Here is an 18,826-nt window from a genome sequence, read left to right on the forward strand (position 1 = left end):
GACTGCTGTGGTTGAGGGATAAACTCAGAAGTGAGAAAGTGGATGTGGCATATGTGGACAACTTCATAGAGAAGATCAGCTATCAAGAGGAACTGACAAATTGGATGTAGCTAGCGCACTCTGAGGGATTACGGGGGATTTCTGTTTGTGTTTAAAATGGGAGATAAAAGCATATGCTGAAACCATATGGCTGTAATGAGGGGAATGATCAGTAGAAAGAGAGATTTATTGCTGGAGACTGCCCTAATAAATAAATCAGCAATATCCTTGAGAAAGTGAGAGGCAAAGTACAAAACACACCTGTCTTTCCTTCTAGGCTGGGAGCTGCTTAAACAAAGACCATGTTTTTATTAGTCTTAAATCCCTAGTTCTTGGCACATAGTAGGTACTGACTGAAGTTTTGGACGAGCACATACACTTCACACTTAATCCATTCCCAGTACCTTGTTGGGTAATGTACCATGGGGCATAGAGAAGTCAGAAGACAGTGGCCCTGCCTTCAAACCATGAACTCATTAGCTGAGGTAACCTGAAGCAGATGAGACAGGAGATGATTGGGTGTAAGTGGGAGACGAATGAGCACAGGCTGGCTTTGCAGAGGAGATTTACTGCAAATGGATGGAGAGAATTCAGAGGAGAGAGTAGTGAAAGGAAAGGCAATTCACATGAAGAGATCAATCAGAGAGAAGGTGCAGATTATAATTTAGAAAATGCCTTGGCAGAGAATTAAATTACCTAAATGTATTTGACTTGCATTCCTCTTTTCCACCCAACACACACAGTTAGCTTGTCTCAATAAGCCTAATATTTTGTGGTTTCTGTGTTATGCCTTTACTCTTGAAGTTCCTTAGATTGCATTATATGATTTTGGCGGGGGAAACGTACAATTTTATTGGTATTGGTTGTGTGACTAGAGAGAGTGGAGAAGTTGGTAACCATATCTTTTCTCCTACATTCCCAGTATGCCTTAAGTCAGAGCTATCAGTCAGGGGAATATTTGTTTATATAAATAATGCACAATAGAACATGCAAAATAAAATGTTTCCAGTAATGTCATATATTCCACTCATGATAAATTGGAGAATATGAAACTATATTTAGAATCCTTAGACCTTGTATGACTCATTTGTCCCATCAGATTTATTTTCTGAGTCCGTCACGGGGGCCCTCATCTCCTTCCTTGCTTAGGGCACTTCTGGTGGTGACTGATGAACAGAAAAGGGTCTCATGAGGAGGTGCTAGGAACCAGGTGAATCAGGAGGAGTTAGAGCCCAGAAAAGTCTCAGCGTGGGCAATCAGTTCTTGAATACTCTACGTATGACTCTATATAAATGAACCTGTACCTCCAAAGATCTGAATTTCTGATTTTACCCATATATAATTCTGAAAATAACATCCCTCATCCAAATCAAATATATGAAAATATACAGCCTGGGCAACATAGTGAGACCTCATTTCTACTAAGAAATTTTAAAAATTAGCTGGGTGTGGTGGTATATGCCTATATTCCCAACTAATGGGAGGATCACTTGAGCCCAGGTGTTTGAACTTGCAGTGAGCTATGCTCACACCAATACACTCCAGCCTGGGTGACAGAGTAAGACCACATCTCAAAACAAACAAACAAAAATATATATGTGTGTGTGTGTGTGTGTCTGTGTCTGTGCGTGTGTGTATGTATATGTAATCAGCTCTTATAGTCAAGAGAATGCAGGTTGGAAAAAAATGAAGGATTTAAATTAAAATTTGTAGTATTTACATGTCATATTTTCTCACCATCTCTTGTCTCCAAATATATGTTAGGATATTTCTCTCTCCCTCTCTCCTTCCCTTCTAAAATGACATTTTCTCCTCACTAAATATGGAAAGTTTAATTCAAAATATAGAGAACATGTATAAAGAAGAAAATTTAAGTTAAATTTAAAAATCACCCCAACTCAAGTCACTGTCGTCATGTGTTTTGTTAACATTCCAATCTTTGCTATAGACTGTCCTTGGAGGCCTCACCTCTCAGACAGTGACAACCCTATGGGGTGAACTAGGGAACGGTTTAGAGCCTCAGTGTTGTCATCTGTTTTCTCAGGGTTGTCTGTGATGGCAGTTCTCTTCAGGAAGTCATTCTGTGTTACGGCCTTCAGCTTTTCTACTATCAAGAACCTTGGCTGTTCTCCAAAACAAAGCTAGAATTTTTTTTTTAGTATTAAATGATATTGTTAATACAGGTATGAGGTATGAAAATGTGAGGTTATTATGGAGAAAGCTGATGAAATAGGAGTTTATATATAAACAAGAGAAAGGTGGTTGCTGTGTTTTGGTAGTCTCTTCACTTTGCAAAGCAGTAGGTAGCCTTTTGTTGTGGTGTGGCTTGCAGTATTAAAGCACGTGCTATTCTGGAGACAGTTGCCATGCTGCATAGGCTGAGCATTGGAACTGAATTTTAAAGAAATCAATTAGTATAAGTACATTAAAATAATCTATAATTTTTTTGTGTCAATAGTTTATCATGAGATTTGCATGGACAAAGAGTTGGTGTGTTTGTCATCTAGTTTGCTATTTCTTGCTGCCACATATAACTATTTTCTGAGTCTTGTGCAATTTAAATGCATATAGTGCAAATGCCGAATCAATGCTAGTGCTGCCCGCATGTGAGAGACATGTCTTGCTTATGTTTTGTTTTAGGATTTTGGTTTACCTTTTATAGTACTTGTTGGACAACAAATCCTCTGTCTTTCTGTCTATGTAACAATCTGTGTGTGTGTGTGTGTGTGTATGTGTGTGTATGTGTGTGTGTATGTGTGTGAGCTGGTGCCTGGTAACAAATACACTGATGGGGTTCCTTGCGCTCATTTAACTACAGGCAGAAAACAACTTCTGTAGAGTGGATTCTCTCACTCATTATTTCTGTACACAGTGTTAGCATAGATAAGAAACAGTTACCACCTTCTGGAAATTTAGTTCTTACGACTTTATCTCTTACGGAAATGAATAAACTTGTTTCATGAGACTCCTTTAGCTCCTGAAATCTCAGTTGAAAAAGAAAAATAAGAACTGTAAAGAAGCGGAGCTACTTGAAAAGGCTCTGCCGGACACGTCTGCAAGTTGGTTCGCACAGATGTCTGCCCTAGCTGCTGCCTCCCTTACTCTCTGATTGATTTCCCCTTAACCCTGAGTGTGAATGTCCACTCTTGTTTTGAGAGTAAAACTGAGGCTCTGGCTTCCAAATCTACCATCAAGATTAATTTATTTCTTTCTGTAATTGTAGACTGCCAGCTTCCTGTTTTTAATCCCACCAGCTTCCGGTCAAAGATTTTTGCCATATTTTTTTCCTGTGTTTGAGTAGCTAAACCCCCTATGTATCATCAAAAGAGCATGGCCTGCAGTTTTATGGAAACAAAGCAAGAATTTTAAAAGAGAAATGTGATCCTAGAGGAGGTCAGACAAAAGTCCAGCTTTCTGTGTCCAAGGTTTACCTAATTGAGTTGAATAATGGCTGAGCCTACTTCTGACAGCCTTGCTGTTTCTTTGCATAATATCTGCTTCATTGTCTTGATGTAGACAGAGTATAATGCCATTAAAATGCCAGATGATGGTTTTGAACCAAGATGAACCATTCCAAATTGCCAGATTCTGTAATATCATTTTAATTATAATGTCTTCTCAAACATGATTACCCCAAAGTATTAAAATAATGGTTCTGAATTACAGGTTCCTTTGGGTAAAATAGACAAAAATCATGCTACACTTGTAGATCTTGTGCATTTACACGGAATTTGAAGAAATTAATGACATCTGACATGTATTAGGTAAACAGGCATACCTTGGAGGTACTGTGGGTTTGGTTCCAGACCATTGCAATAAAGTGAGTCAATAACTTTTTGGTTTCTCAGTGCATATAAAAGTTACGTTTACTAAAGTATGCAATAGCATTATGTCTAGAAGAATATATATACCTTAAAAATACTTTGTTGCTAAAAAATGCTAACAGTCACCGGAGCCTTCAGTGAATTGTAATGTTTTTGCTGGAGAAGGTTTTGCTTGTGTGGATGCTGATGGCTGCTGTGACTATCAGGGTGGTGGTTGCTAAGGGTTGGGGTGGCTGTGGCAATTTCTTTTTTTTTTTGAGACGGAGTTTTGCTCTTGTTGCTTAGGCTAGAGTGCAATGGCACGATCTCAGCTCACTGCAACCTCCGCCTCCCAGGTTCAAGCCATTCTCCAGCCCCAGCCTCCAGAATAGCTGGGATTACAGGCATGCACCACCATGCCCAACTAATTTTGTGTTTTTAGTAGAGATGGGGTTCCTCCATGTTGGTCAGACTGCTCTCGAACTCCTGACCTCAGGTGATCCGCCCGCCTCAGCCTTCCAAAGTGCTGGGATTACAGGCATGAGCCACTGCGCCCGGCCTTACAATTTTTTAAAATAAGACAACAGTGAGATTTACCACATCAATTGACCCTTTCTTTCATGAGTGATTTCTCTGTGGCACACAATGCTGTTGGATAGCATTTTACTCACAGTAGAACTTGTTTCAAAATTGGAGTCAATTGTCTTCAACCCTCCCACTGCTTTATCAGGTAAGTTTACGAAATATTCTAAATCATTTGTTATGACTCAAGGGACATTTAAAAAAAAAAGAAAAACAATCTTTTATTTTATTTGGGCCCACTGCCCAACAGGCCCTGGTTTGTGATGTTCCCTGCCCTGTGTCCAAGTGATCTCACTGTTCAGTTCCCACCTATGAGTGAGAAGATGCAGTGTTTGGTTTTCTGTCCTTGTGATAGTTTGCTGAGAATGATGGTTTCCAGCCTCATCCATGTCTCTGCAAAGGACATGAATTCATCCTTTTTTATGGCAGCATAGTATTCCATGGAGTATATGTGCTACATTTCCTTAATCCAATCTATCATGGTTGGACATCTGGTTTGGTTCCACGTCTTTGCTATTGTGAATAGTGCTGCAATAAACATACATGTGCATGTGTCTTTATAGTAGCATGATTTATAATCCTTTGGGTATATACCCAGTAATGGGATTGCTGGGTCAAATAGTAATTCTAGTTCTAGATCCTTGAGGAATCGCCACACTGTCTTCCACAATGGTTGAACTAATTTACACTCCCACCAACAGTGTAAAAGTGTTCCAATTTTTCCACATCCTCTCCAGGATCTGTTGTTTCCTGACTTTTAAATGATTGCCATTCTAACTGGCGTGAGATGGTATCTCATTGTGGTTTTGATTTGCATTTCTCTGATGACCAGCATGTTCACAGTATCTTTATAAGAAGTAGATTCCATCTCAAGAAACTTCTTTCTTTGCTCATCCGTAAGAAGCAACTTCTCATTTGTTAAAAGTTTTTTCGTGAGATTACAACAATTCAGTCATATCTTCAGGCTCCACTTTTAATTCTAATTCTATTGCTGTTTTCACCATATCTGCAGTTACTTCCTCCGCTAAACTCTTACACCCTTCAAGGTCATCCATGAGGTTTGGAATCAACTTTTTTGAAACTCCTGTTGATGTTGATATTTTGACCTCTTCCCGTGAGTCATGAATGTTCTCAGTGGCATCTGTAATGGTGATTTTTTTCTGAAGGTTTTCAATTTACTTTGCCCAGATGCATCAGAGGAATCACTATCTATGGCTGCTTATATTGCCTTACAAAATATATTTCTTTTTTTTTTTTTTCGGAGATGGAGTCTTGCTCAGTTGCCCAGGCTGGAGTGCAGTGGCGTGATCTCAGCTGACTGCAAGCTCCACCTCCCAGGTTCATGCCATTCTCCTGTCTCAGCCTCCCGAGTAGCTGGGACTACAGGTGCCCGCCCCCATGCCTGGCTAATTTTTTTTTTTCATATTTTAGTAGAGATGGGGTTTCACCGTGTTAGCCAGCATGGTCTCGATCTCCTGACCTCGTGATCTGCTCACCTCAGCCTCCCATAGTGCTGGGATTATAGGCACAAAATATATTTCTTAATAAGACTTGAAAGTCAAACCTATTCCTGGATCCATGGGCTGCAGAATGGATATTGAATTAGCAGGAATGAAAACAACATTGATTTTTTTTATACTTCTCCATCAGAACTCTTGAGTGGCTAGGTGCATTGTTAATGAGCAGTAACATTTTGACAGGAATCTCTTTTTCTGAGCAGTAGGTCTCAACAGTGGGCTTAAAATATTCAGTAAAACATTCTGTAAATAGATCTGCTATCACCCAGGCTTTCTTGTTCTATTGTGGAGTACAAGCAGGGAGATTTAGCATCATTCTTAAGGGCCTTGGGTTTTTGGAATGGAACATCAGCACTGATTGGCCTCAACTTAGAGTCACCAGCTGCATTAGTCACTAACAAGAGAGGCAGCCTGTCCTTTGAAGCTTTGAAGCCTGACACTGACTTCTCCCTAGCTAAGAAAGTCCTGGATGACATCTTCTTCCAATAGGAGGCTCTTTCATTTACATTGAAGATCACTTGTTTAGTGTAGCCATCTTCCTCAATGATCTTAGCTATATCTTCTGAATAACTTGCTTCAGCTTCTTCATCAGCACTCGCTCCTTCATCTTGTACTTTTATGTTATGGAGACAACTTTCCTTAAACCTCATGAACCAACCTTTGGTAGCTTCCAACTTCAGCTTCCTCCCCTCTCTCAGCCTTGATAGAATTGAAGAGCGTTAAAGCCTTGTTCTGGATTAGGCTTTGGCATAGGGAATGTTTCATTCCAGACCACTAAAACTTTCTGCATCTCAGGAATAAGGCTGTTTCACTTTCTCATCATTCGCATGTTCATGGAAGTAGTGCTTTTAACTTCCTTCAATAACTTTTCCCTTGCATTTGCAATTTTGCTAATTTTTTTGTTGCAAAAGGCCTGATTTTTAGCCTGTCTCGGCTTTCCATGTGCCTTTCTCACTAAACTTGTTTCTAGCTTTTGATTTAAAGTGAGAGATGTGCGACTATTCCTTTCACTTGAACACTTAGAGGCCATTGCAGGGTTATTAATTGGCCTAATTTCAATATTGTTGTGTCTCAAGTAATGGGGGGCTTGGTGAAAGGGAGAGACAGAGAGGAATGGTTGTCAGTGGAGCAGTGAGATCACACACACTTTTAAGTAGCTAAGTTTGTTTTCTTATATGGGTATGATTCATGGTCCCCCAAAATAGTTACAATAGTAACATCAAAGATCACTAATCACATCACCAAAACAGATATAATAATAATGAGAAAGTTCGAGATATTGTGAGAATTACCAGAATGTGGCGCAGAGACAGGAAGTGAGCACATGCTGTTGGAAAAATGGCACTGATAGATTTGCTTAATGCAAGGTTGCCACAAAGCTTCAATTGGCAAAAGATGCAATACTTGTGAGTATAATACAATAAAATGAGGTATGTCGGAACCTGATTATGTCTTAGTCATAAAACTTACAAAGAAGTAGGAGGAATATTTTCCATGCTAACAGAATGTATTTAAATGATTTTATATGTATTTGAGGTTTTCTCCAGGAGTAGAACAACCCAACCAGGCAACCTCTCAGGCCCTAGCATATTTTATCTGGAATACATCCATTCAATCAGAAAATGTAAATAACTGGGAACATTTTCTTCCAGTCTCTACAAGGTGATGGAAATTCATAAGAATGACTGAGAGCATTGTATGTAGCAGAGTGCCTTGAAATCATTAAAGATGAAACTATATTCAATATGAGTTAATATATTTATTTCACCACCTCTCACCCACATCCTGTCATGGTTCTGGGTGACTGATGCCCTGATACCCTTCCTCACAGCTCATGACCTCTTCACCTCTACCCTACTTCCACTTGCTTTTGTGGCCACATGACCTTGTCATCTCCTGGAACAGCTTATTCTATGGTGAAAAAACAGCCCTCCCCCTCTGACTACAGCCTTTCACTTTCTCTCCCCTGGAAGTACCAGTATTTGGACTTTTTCAAGGCCTCCAGACTGGGGATAGCTTGGCTTTCTCTTCTTCTGCCACCCCCGTCCTGCCTTCCTGTCCATTCTTAACTGCTCAGCCCACAACATCCATGACTTCACCTAAGTGAAGGACACTTGTCAGTATCTTCTGCTCCTTCTGTCCCCACTGTTTTTCTGACACACCCACCTGGAAATCCTGCATCCTGCAGCAAGCCAGCTGCCCACCTCTCCATATACGTTTGGGCTGCTGAGGGCTGCAGGAGAAAATCCCACAGCTATTTAGCCCTAAACCACCAAGAATCCATGACCTTCACTCTCAGCTGGACTCTTAACAGTCCTGGAAAGTTCTTTTTTATTTTTCAAGCTATGTTTTCTATTTCTCAATTTTGTAGAAAATTGAGAGCAAATACCTACACAGGCAGATATTTGTTCACAGCGCTCATCTAATCATCACGTACTCATCTGTTTACAGTCTGCCATGGCTCCTCATTGCCCTGAGAATAAAATCAAAATCCTTTTATTTGACCTGTGAGGTGCACCATGGCCTGGGATTTTGCCTAGCTCCCCAGATTCTTCTGTTACTCCTGTCCTTATCACACATCATTTGCCAACTATTTTGAGCTAGATTGAATTTCTGGTAAGCATGGGCTTTCTCATATTTGGGGGTGTGCTGTTCCTTTATCTGAAACACTTTCCTGGCCCCTAGCTCACACCTCCTCTCGCCATGCTTCACCTGATTGTCTCTTTTTGCCCTCCTGTGGGTCTTAGCAGAGATATATTTTATACCAAAGAGCATTTCCAACTCCCTACGTCCCACCCCTTCTCCTCACCAGGGAATAAGCTAAGTGCCCCTTCTTTGCCCTCTCTTTCACCCTGAACTTTCCTTGTGTTAGTTCTCTTCCACTAGTGCCTGGTTATTTGTCTGCTTCTCACAGTAGAATGCTGGCTTTGCGAGGGCAGGGGCAGCATCTGTGTTTAATCATGGTTGTATGCCTGGTACCTGGTTTTGGGTATTGGCACTCTGTAGATCTTTCATAAAAATTTTTTGAGTGAATTAATGAATTCATAAACTATTTATTAAATGATTACTCTGTGATAACCAATGACAGTATCAGTTAACATATATTGACATTTACCATACACCAGGGATTCTTTTTTTTTTTTTTTTTGGAGAGTCTTCCTCTGTCACCTAGGTTGGAGTGTAGTGGTGCAATCTAACTGCAGCCTCTACCTCCCATGCTCAAGCAATCCTCCCACCTCAGCCTCCTGAGTGGCTGGGACTACAGGCACATACTACCACACCTGGCTAATTTTTGTATAGATGGTGTTTCGCCACATTGCGCAGGCTGGCCTTGAATTCCTAGGCTCAAGTAATGGCCTGCCTTGGCCTCCCAAAGTGCTGGGATTACAGGCTCAGCCCTGGGGGGGTTATTCTAATAACTTTATAGGTACTATTATCATTTTTTCTCACAATAACCCTATGGGATAGCATTTCAGAAACTGACAAATTCAGAAATGTGTCAGTTCCTGAATAAGGAAACTTTGGGGGATGGTTGTCTGTACTTTTAACCACTACTCTGTCTTGTCTCTGCATGTGTGGGCAAAAACTTTGTTAGGTTCTGAGGAGGAGGATAGGGGGTTGGGAGGAGCTGCATATGTTCTCTGCCCCAGAAGAATCATGGCCCAGGGGAAGAGATAGCAAAAGGAACAACTATTCCAGTATGACTTGATCAGTTTCTTGATGGACATCTGTGCAAGGCACTGTAGCAGGACAGAAGAGATTTTTACTTTAATTAATTGAAAATTAGTAATTTATATTTGGCATACACGTAATCTAATAATTCATTAAGTGGAACACACTTTTCAAACTATTCTAACAAAATCTAACATTATAAAACTATAACATGGAGACTGCATTGCTAAATACCTTTCATCTACAAAGGAAAGTTATAGGGATTTATTGTTATGTTTTCTAGATTTCTAGCTCTCTAGTGCTCAAAAAAATTGAAAATTGAAAAATTGAAGAAAAACTGAAATTGAAGTGACACTCATCTTTGTTTAAAAAAAAAGAATGTGACAAAATTTATTTCTATGTGCAGTCAAAAAGTGTGGTTTGTGAAATGTGTTGTTGTCGTTGATCTTACAGGAGAATCATGAAAAAAGTCTCCATGGAGCCATCTGAGCGCCTGGCTAGTCTCCAGGCACTGTGGGACAGCCAGACCGTGGCTGAGCAGGGCCCCTGTGGTGAGCATGCATTTTAAAACTGAAATGTGAATAGCTGGATGGATATCCCCCTGCCAGGAAGTTAAGTCTATTCCTAGTGTGCTACTGTAAAGGTGCAATTAGTTTCAAGGTGTAATTAGCAGCGCACAGACTTTAGATTGGTGGACAAAAGTCCTATATTTAAGCTGTATTGCATCCTGCTATGTACTTACTATAGAACAGGGAGGAGAATCTTTGCTGTTTTCCCCCCTAAAAAGGAAAAGGATAATCAGCATTGTCAACATCGGCCATATTTAAGCTTTAAAATTTTAATTTAAAAATCATTTTGCCAAAGGCCTGTCAGTGTTTCTGTTGTATGTTTCAGGTGGATTTTCTCAGATGTATGCCTGTGTTTGTGACTGGCTTGGATTTTCATACAGGGAAGAAGTACAATGGGTAAGAATGTCTGTGTGCATGTGCATGAGCACACACACTCCTGGAGAATATTCTAACATTTGGCTGGCTTATTTTTCTTTTTTTCCCTTCATTTATTTTTCACTTAAAATCTTCATTTCTCAGATTACATAAAAACCTGCCATTGTCATTGTCTAATTCTCACTGTCTCTCTTGCTTTCCTGGTCATCTGCATGGACTGATTACATGACTGAATTATATTTCAAATAGGATGTGGATACAATTTATCTTACCCAAGACACCAGGGAATTGAATTTACAAGATTTTAGTCATCTTGACCACAGGTAAGCTCCTTCTTTCCTCCTTTCCTGCCTCCCTCCCTCCCTTCCTCCCTCCCCTCCTCTGCCTTCCCCTCCCCTCCCCTTCCCTCCCCTTCTCTTTCTCTTTTCTTTTTTCTTTTTCTTTTTTTTTCTTTTCCTTTTCTTTCTTCTCTTCTCTCTTTTCTCTCTTCTCTTCTCTTCTCTTCTCTTCTCTTCTCTTCTCTTCTCTTCTCTTCTCTTCTCTTCTCTTCATTTTTCTTTTCTTTCCTGCAGTTCTCTGTTGGCACTTAGGGCTGTACATTATCTCCAAAGAATTGTTTTATAAGGGGAATCAGGACAATCTAAGAATCTCTAGATTTTTGGCTTTCAAGTTATAGTTCCAAATATGTTTATCACTGTGGATGACTTGTGGAGGTGCATGTGTGTATCCAAAATCCAGAGTTGGTAGTTAGAAAATGTGCTGTATTTTACCATAAAAACAGTATAATTCTTATGTTCTTATATCAGCCTACAAAAGTCTGTCTATTCTACCCTGTCTACAAAATGTAGTATTATTTTACCTAATTGCCATTTAGAACATTTTTTCAAGGATGAACTTTAATACTGAAATTCTAAGATATGACTTTTAGTTCAGAGTTTATGAATTGGGCATTGGTAGGATGTATATGTGTATATTGGTGAAAATCAGTTTGCCAGTATCTGCCATGTGATAGTGATAATAAAGTCATGAAACCTGTTACAAGTTATTTGAGAAACTTTTAGGTTTAAGATCTTGACTTGATTATATTTAGGGCTATGGCTTGTGAGATTCAGGCCTCAGAGAAAAGCTTCATTTGCTCCCCATGTCTCTTAGCACAGCAGACCTGGCAAATGTATTTTGCTCTCTCACAGTCGAGCCTGGCCCTGTTCCAGAATGTCTGGTAATTTATCTTGGCCTATCCCAATCTCTTCAATCCTGGATGTGCTGCTACTTATTATAGGTAGGCAGGGGTCAGCTCTACTTAATAAACTCCAACCCAATAAATCTTTTCTCTCTGATTGGAACTGAGAGAGAAATCTGGATTCCAGCTATATCATTTGTGCCATTTGGACAACTGAAGTGTCAGAGAGGATTGTTGTTGCCCATATGTCATCTCATCACCAGCATCTTGCCCCCTCCAAAATACCATTTTGAATTATTTTTCCACCTACCTGGCAGGAAATCCAGAATTGCAGTGTGGTCCCTGAAGAGCTCTAGCCAACTGAATCGGTCAGGGAAAAAGTATACTAGCTGGATATACCTCCTCTTTGTGCAGCCTGGGACTATGGAAGATGATGAGGCAGGCTCAGCTGTGTCTGCAGTTGTGGCTGATGGGCCTCAAGCCTCCAGTTCTCAGGCAATTTTTTTTTTTCCGGCTTAGAGCAGTTCTCCTTCTTCCTATAAGTGAGGCAACTTTATACTTTCAAATTTAGACAAGATGTTTCCTGTGTAGCTCATAAAAAAGTGAACTGAGAAAGAAAAAGGGAAAATATTTTTCTTTGTAAGCATTTTCCAATAAAACAAGAAAATTGCATGTGGAATAAGATAGAAGTTCATAGTCCTCCAGGGTTTGTCTCAGCGTTTTTGGTCCCAGCGTTTTTGGTCCCTTTGCAATCTTAAAAATGATTGATCTTTGGTTTTTGTGGGTCAAAACATTGGCATTTATAATATTATAAATTAAAACTAAAATTTGAAATATTTATTAATTAAAAAAATGACACTGATAAACCAAACCATTACGTACTAACATAGGTATCGTTTTTATGAAAAAGTAAATATATTTTCTAAAACAAAAATAAATCAGCAAGAAGAGTGGCATTGGCTTATGTTTTTACAGATCTTTTTAATGTTTGACTTAATAGAAGACAAGTGGATGCTCATATCTACTTCTGCATTCATAAAATTGTGATACGTTGTTTTGACTGAAGTATGAAAAGAAAATCCAGCCTTAAAGATGTGTAGTTAGAAAAGGGAGTATTTTCAATAGCCTTTTCACATAATTGTGGCTATTCTTCCTTCGTACTTCACCAAAACTCAACAAGTGGTGGTTTCTTAAAGATAAGTTGCAATGTAGAATCAGAACCATATCAGTGAACTTTTTTGTATTTTGTTACATTAAAGTCTATTTGGTCTATCTTATCCTTTGACTGGGTCTTATCCGTACATAATTTTGTAGCATTGTACATTGGTAACTTAGAAAATATTGGTTCATTGAGTTATACATAGCTTTCAAGTATCTTCCTCTGGTATAATAGCAAAAGAAAAAAAGACATTTCATAACTATCATCACTGATATCATAAAAGTTTTTTTAAGTACTTCGGAGCTGTTGAGCTCATAGTAGCAGACAAAAATTTTCCAAAATTTAAGTTTTTGCTTGAAAGATACAATTTTACTATTGGGAAAAAAAAAAAAACCATATTATCAGGTGAAGTGATATCTTGAAATGACCACATTACTTCTTGCATTTTAGAGGGAATGTCTACCAAATCCCAAATCTAAATAACTATACATTGTCATTTTTTTGTGATGGTCCACTGAAAAAAAGGAGCTGGTTCTGCTTAAAAATGCAACTATCACACAAACACTTTACATTGAGACAGTGATCACTTTGATATATAGAGGAAGATACTTCTCATTTTGAACATACTTCTCATTTTGTTACACAGGATATTAAAATGTTTGTACTCAAGAGCTAAAATGTAATAAAATGAGTAATGTTTACTGCTTCACTGAGGACATTCTAAAATGAAATTGACATTTGTTTAAAAAACTAGGAGCTTGTGCCAGTGAAGACTCCCACCTTGGCTTGTGCTCAGGTGCTAGCAGTTTTCCCCATCATTGCTTTTGCACCTTCCATGCAAAGGTCAACACAGTGAAAGGATAAGTTTGTTTTAGTGTTGTTATGAAAACGATTTTGAACCTGTGAACCTCCTGAATGAATCTCAGGGTCCCCAAGGGTCCATCCTTGGAGAACATCTGGCCTATGGGAGTGAAGACACTGTAGGGCAGCTTGAGGCAATTTTTCTGGACTTAATTTATTATGCCATAATGATTTTTATACCACTGATAGATATGTATAGGGTCAGTGCTAAACTTTTCAGCTAATCCACCATGTTTAATTTGGTCTCATCCACCAACTAACCCACCATGTTTAATTAATCTATCGGCAAAGGGAAACTATATTTAAATAAGCCACTAAATACAGTTAACCTGAAATATGTAGCATGAGAAATTTGTCAAACCTTTTAGAAAAATTATTTACTAATTCCTTAGTTGGAGAATTTTCAGTTCGTCAGTAAAGACTGCATTAGAGGTGTAGACCCAAATCATCTACTTTTCTTGCTTAATTAAGGGGCTAGAAGGACATTTGTCATTATTGAGACTCCAGTGGAGGATTTGGAAAACTTTTTTTTTGTCAAGGACCAGATAGTAAATATTTTAGACTTTATGAGCCAGACAGTTGCTGTTGCAATTATACAATTCCACTGTGGTAGCTTGAAAGCAGACCTAGACAATATATGAATGAGTATTGCTATGTTTCAATAAAACTGTATTTACACAAATAGGTGTCATGGGCTGTGGTTTGCTGATACCTGCTCTAGATCAGCCGCCACTAATGTGGAATATATGAACCTAGAGAAAAATCCAAGATGGGCTACAAAAAAGTAGTGGAACTTTATTATTGACTTATTTTAATATTTCTCCTTGTTTTATAATATGTGTATAAATATTACTATGGTGGTCTTTGGAATGCAATAACTAAATATTAAAAAATAGATGGTACTCAAAAAATTGTTTACCGTTTTTTACTAGTCTTACTATTAAAATTAGAGCCAGGTTATAAAGAGACTGTTCTCAGTCCTTTTAGATGGGCTTTGATAGTATTTTGCTAATTAAATTACAACAAATTTTATTGGCTGAATATTTCGATGTAGTAGAAGCTTCAACATGCTAATTCATGAAGGTATCAGTCTGCACTTAAATGGTACACTTGTAGGTTTCATTGTGGCATAAGTTGATGTGATGTGTGTGGGTTATTCTCTTACCTCTACTGGTATTTTTCTCATTGAGGTGTGAGTTATGGAGAGGAGGAATTAGAAAATTTGGAGGTGTCAGAAAATACATCAACATCTATGTGTTGAGCTAGAGTTTGTTAGCAAATATGGGGAGTCATTCTCATGTATACATGAATTTTCCCACTATGACAGTTGGTTCCTATGTTCCCTGTTTGAACATATTCGAACATATGTCCCCTATTTGAACATAATTCAGATACAAGCAAGCAACCTTGTTTGCCATTTGTATTTGTTAAAGTTAGATTCTGCATGCATTTGTATGTCGAGATCTGTGAACTTCGTATTACAGCTAGACTTCCTTCTAGAAAGCTGTGCTTGTTTCAGAGTCAGTAAGAAAGCTCTCCTGACTGGCCATCATCCAAAGCTTTATTTTTTCATTCCACTTTTTTTCACCATTATATTTGGTCTTCATACTTAAAAACATCCATTTGTAACAGTTCTTAAAACTATCAGTGCTTCTGGAATGGAAATTCAGTGAGGGCTAGGCTGTGTCTATCTTGCTCTTGCTCTGTGATGTGATACTCTACAGTCAAACCATTGTCCCAGAGTAAAGGATTTTTAAGGGATAGTGAGTGATCTGCTCTAGTGGAGCAAATCAGAATCCTGTGAGGTAGGATTATTTCTAGAAAGCCTGTCAGATTACTCAAATATTGTCTACCACCCTGCTGCAGCTGGCAGTTACAGCTTTGACGACATTCTTAACCATTTTGCTTGAAGCCATGGCTAAATTCTATCTGGATTCTTATACAGTTCCATTTGTTTCTTTTAGTTTACTCATCCAGGTCATTATTTTTTTCTGCCTAGAAGTTTGTAACTACCATTTTCCCAGGAACAGTTCAGATTCAAAGCCGGGATTTTAGTCATGGGAGAGGAGGCACTGATGTTAATGTCACAGGTCTGAGAGGATGAAACATGGCTTTGGCAGCTTGCTCATCTGAAGCACAGAGATGGAGGAAGCAACATTCTGTCTGTGTGGGACCCCATCACCACACGTGAGACATGGTTTTAGAAGGTCCAGGTGTGGTGACAGGGCAGTGCCTTGGTCATTGTTCTGTCACCAAGAGCCTCTACTACTGTCCTCACCCTTCTGATTTGCCTAGGATCTGCTCTTCTTCAGACATAGGCCCAGTGTTAGGACACTGTGCCCCTTATCTCATGTGATCTATAGCCACAGGAACCGAAGGATGGAGAGGCATATACATTGTCCTGTCCTGGGGCTGCTTTATCAGTCATCCAGCCTGCTGTTCTCTTTTCATTGTGGACTTGGCTTCCTATTTCTATATATCTTGCTGCTTCACTAAAACCTGTAAGATCTATCTAAGTGCTTCATGGTAATTTGTAAGCAATTTGAATGTTGTGATAATATTTTCTTATTTATTTACTATGGTTCTATCGGAACTGAATCTAGGACCAGTCCCTCTGTTGTTGCTGAATAAGCATTCAGGAGTAAGGATAACAGCGGTCATGCTAGATCTAGCCAGTTAGTCTCTGGAGAACAGTAATTAGGAAGTACTTGGAAAAATGCCCACTCCAGTTGTTAGTTATAAAATGTCCAGTTGACATTTTATTTAAGTATATTCTTTCAATTTGTTCTGTTTTAGGTTATCAGTAGGCCAAAAAAAAGCATAGATTGAAAATTTGTTGTAAATTTCTCATGGGATTTCTCGAAGGTCTGTGAGCTGACATGTTAAAAATTTAATTACACTGTAATTTGGAGTGGTAGGGAATTATGAAGGTAGAGGTACTGGTGCCAAGAGGAAGAAAATATATAACTTTAACTACATCGATTTCTCTTGTTCCTGAAAGATTTTTAAGAGGAGCTAATCTCATCAGTTCTTTGAAGACTCAATCACATGCATCATTGAGCTTCAACTTGACTCACAAGAGTCCAGGCAGCAGATTCATGCTTTTTTGTGTTGTCATATTTCTTACTGATCAAGGTGACATTCTTGAGTGTGATACTATCAGGAAAGAGTTCTGAGTGTGGATTATGTTTGGCAAGGTTGTCCTAAGGACACTGCTGTCATTTTTTCCTAATCAAAGCTCCATTTTTTTTTTTTTAAATTTCTGGTCTCATTTACAAAAGCATTGCTGTTTGGAGAGTGGAATCAGGTGTGAACAGCATTGGCTTCTGTTTCCATTCCTGAATTTCTCGAAATAGTTCTGTAGAACTATGGTCCTCAACCTGGGTGACATGAACACTGTGGGGTGAACAAGACGATGATATGTTGGGGATGTGACGTTAATAGTAGAACTTGATTTTTGTCTATTTTCTTCTCATTCATTTTATTTATGCATGTGTGTATGTTTTATTCTGAGCTTAATATATTAGTGCTGCAGTACATGTATATGATTTATAGATTAACACATTTTTTTAGAGGGGAGAATATGCAAAATTCTTTGCTGTTGGGGATGAATGATCTAAAAATATAGAGACCACTCATTTAGACCTCTAGGAATGTCCTCATCTGGGAACTGTTTTAGGTATTTACATCCTTCCCAGAGTTGGTGAGTGGTTCCGCTAATAATTTAATAATATACCAGACATGTCTCTATATAAGTTAGGATAGCAGGAAGGAATAGCTAATTTGTGACATTCTTAACTTTTTAAAGCTCTCCAACTCCCATATTCAAAATAGATGGAATGGAGAAAAGTCTAAATTATTCCCAGAAAGGCTATTAAATGAATATGTCAGGAAATGACAGTGCTAGGCTCTGAGTTTTACCAGCCTTTCCACGAGAGTGCATAATCCATTGTGTGCATGCATGGAGCATGAAGAGTGGCAAGGCTGTGCATTCTTGCATTAAAACACCTCCTTTGAGCCTTTAAATGTTTATAAGATTTGTGAGAGGGAAATCTTCACTCCTGTGGTAGGTGGATATACTAAGAATAATCATGATGTTGTTCATTGAATGACTGCTCTCTCTATTTGTGCTTTTCTCACATTGCAGGTTGTGGGGCTTGCTAGATGTCCTACACATCCATCAGTTATTTTTGTTCTTTAACACTTTCCTGGTGTATTTAACACTGTCTATTTAAAAGTCACAGTGTTTTTAAAATTTCAGAGAGATGGCAGGCAGGGGAAAGGGAGTCAGGAGGGAAATTTGTACTGATAATAATAACTAGGAAAATTAAATTCTTATAAAGCCATACAGATCAGAAAGATGGGATCAGAACTAGGTAATCTAGGTTTAATAGGTTATCTAGAATGTAGAGTAGCAAAGAATTTGGCAAGAGATCTAGACTCTCAATCCCTTGCCAACTTCTTTGTTTCTGCATTTTAACTTTTTATTATAAAACTGCCGCCACATATTAGCAGTTTATTTTTGATGTTCAGAGAAAAAGAGGACTGTACAATTGTCACTTCAGAATATATCTTAATACTCCACTAAAAATACAAAAAATTAGCTGGGTGTGGTGGCACACGCCTGTAGTCCCAGCTACTCAGGAGGCTGAGGCAGGAGAATTGCTTGAATTGGGAGGCGGAGGTTGCAGTGAGCCAAGATCCACCACTGCACTCCAGCCTGGGTGATAGAGCGAGACTCCGTCTCAAAACCAAAAAAAACTTTAAAATCAGAAACCAAATGATTGGTTAAGATGGAAGGGGTTTTCGATCCTTTGATCTGAAAACCTGTGGATATACCATCCTGTGTTCCTCTGTAGAGTATGAAGACTCTTTTGATGGTAGGGAAGGCAAGTTAGTCATTAGTGAGATGACAGCACAGTGGTTAAGACACGGGATCATGAGTCACACTGGCTGGGTTTGAATCCTGGCTCTGCCTCAACTAGCTTTTTAACTGTGCATATATCAAACTTCCCCATGCCTTTGGAGTGTTCATCTGAAAATGGGGTTAATAATTATACCTCTCTTCT

The 18,826-nt window shown here is 38.8% G+C and overlaps 1 protein-coding gene across 13 annotated transcripts in view; it reads left to right on the forward strand.

Annotated features, from left to right (window-relative positions):
• Window positions 1-18,826, forward strand: part of CARMIL1 (capping protein regulator and myosin 1 linker 1) — a 346,067-nt gene that overhangs the window by 162,544 nt on the left and 164,697 nt on the right. For 12 of the 13 annotated variants that reach the window (XM_030817391.1, XM_030817392.1, XM_030817397.1 and 9 more), the window contains exons 6-8: window positions 10,067-10,164; window positions 10,508-10,578; window positions 10,807-10,880. In XM_030817391.1, the coding sequence (XP_030673251.1) occupies window positions 10,067-10,164; window positions 10,508-10,578; window positions 10,807-10,880 (243 nt within the window). Of the gene's footprint in view, window positions 1-3,042; window positions 3,099-10,066; window positions 10,165-10,507; window positions 10,579-10,806; window positions 10,881-18,826 lie in introns of those variants that run through there. The other variant, XM_030817403.1, reaches the window with a different exon arrangement.

Source organism: Nomascus leucogenys, chromosome 8 (genome assembly GCF_006542625.1).
Source record: "Nomascus leucogenys isolate Asia chromosome 8, Asia_NLE_v1, whole genome shotgun sequence".
Classification (NCBI taxonomy): Eukaryota; Metazoa; Chordata; class Mammalia; order Primates; family Hylobatidae; genus Nomascus; species Nomascus leucogenys.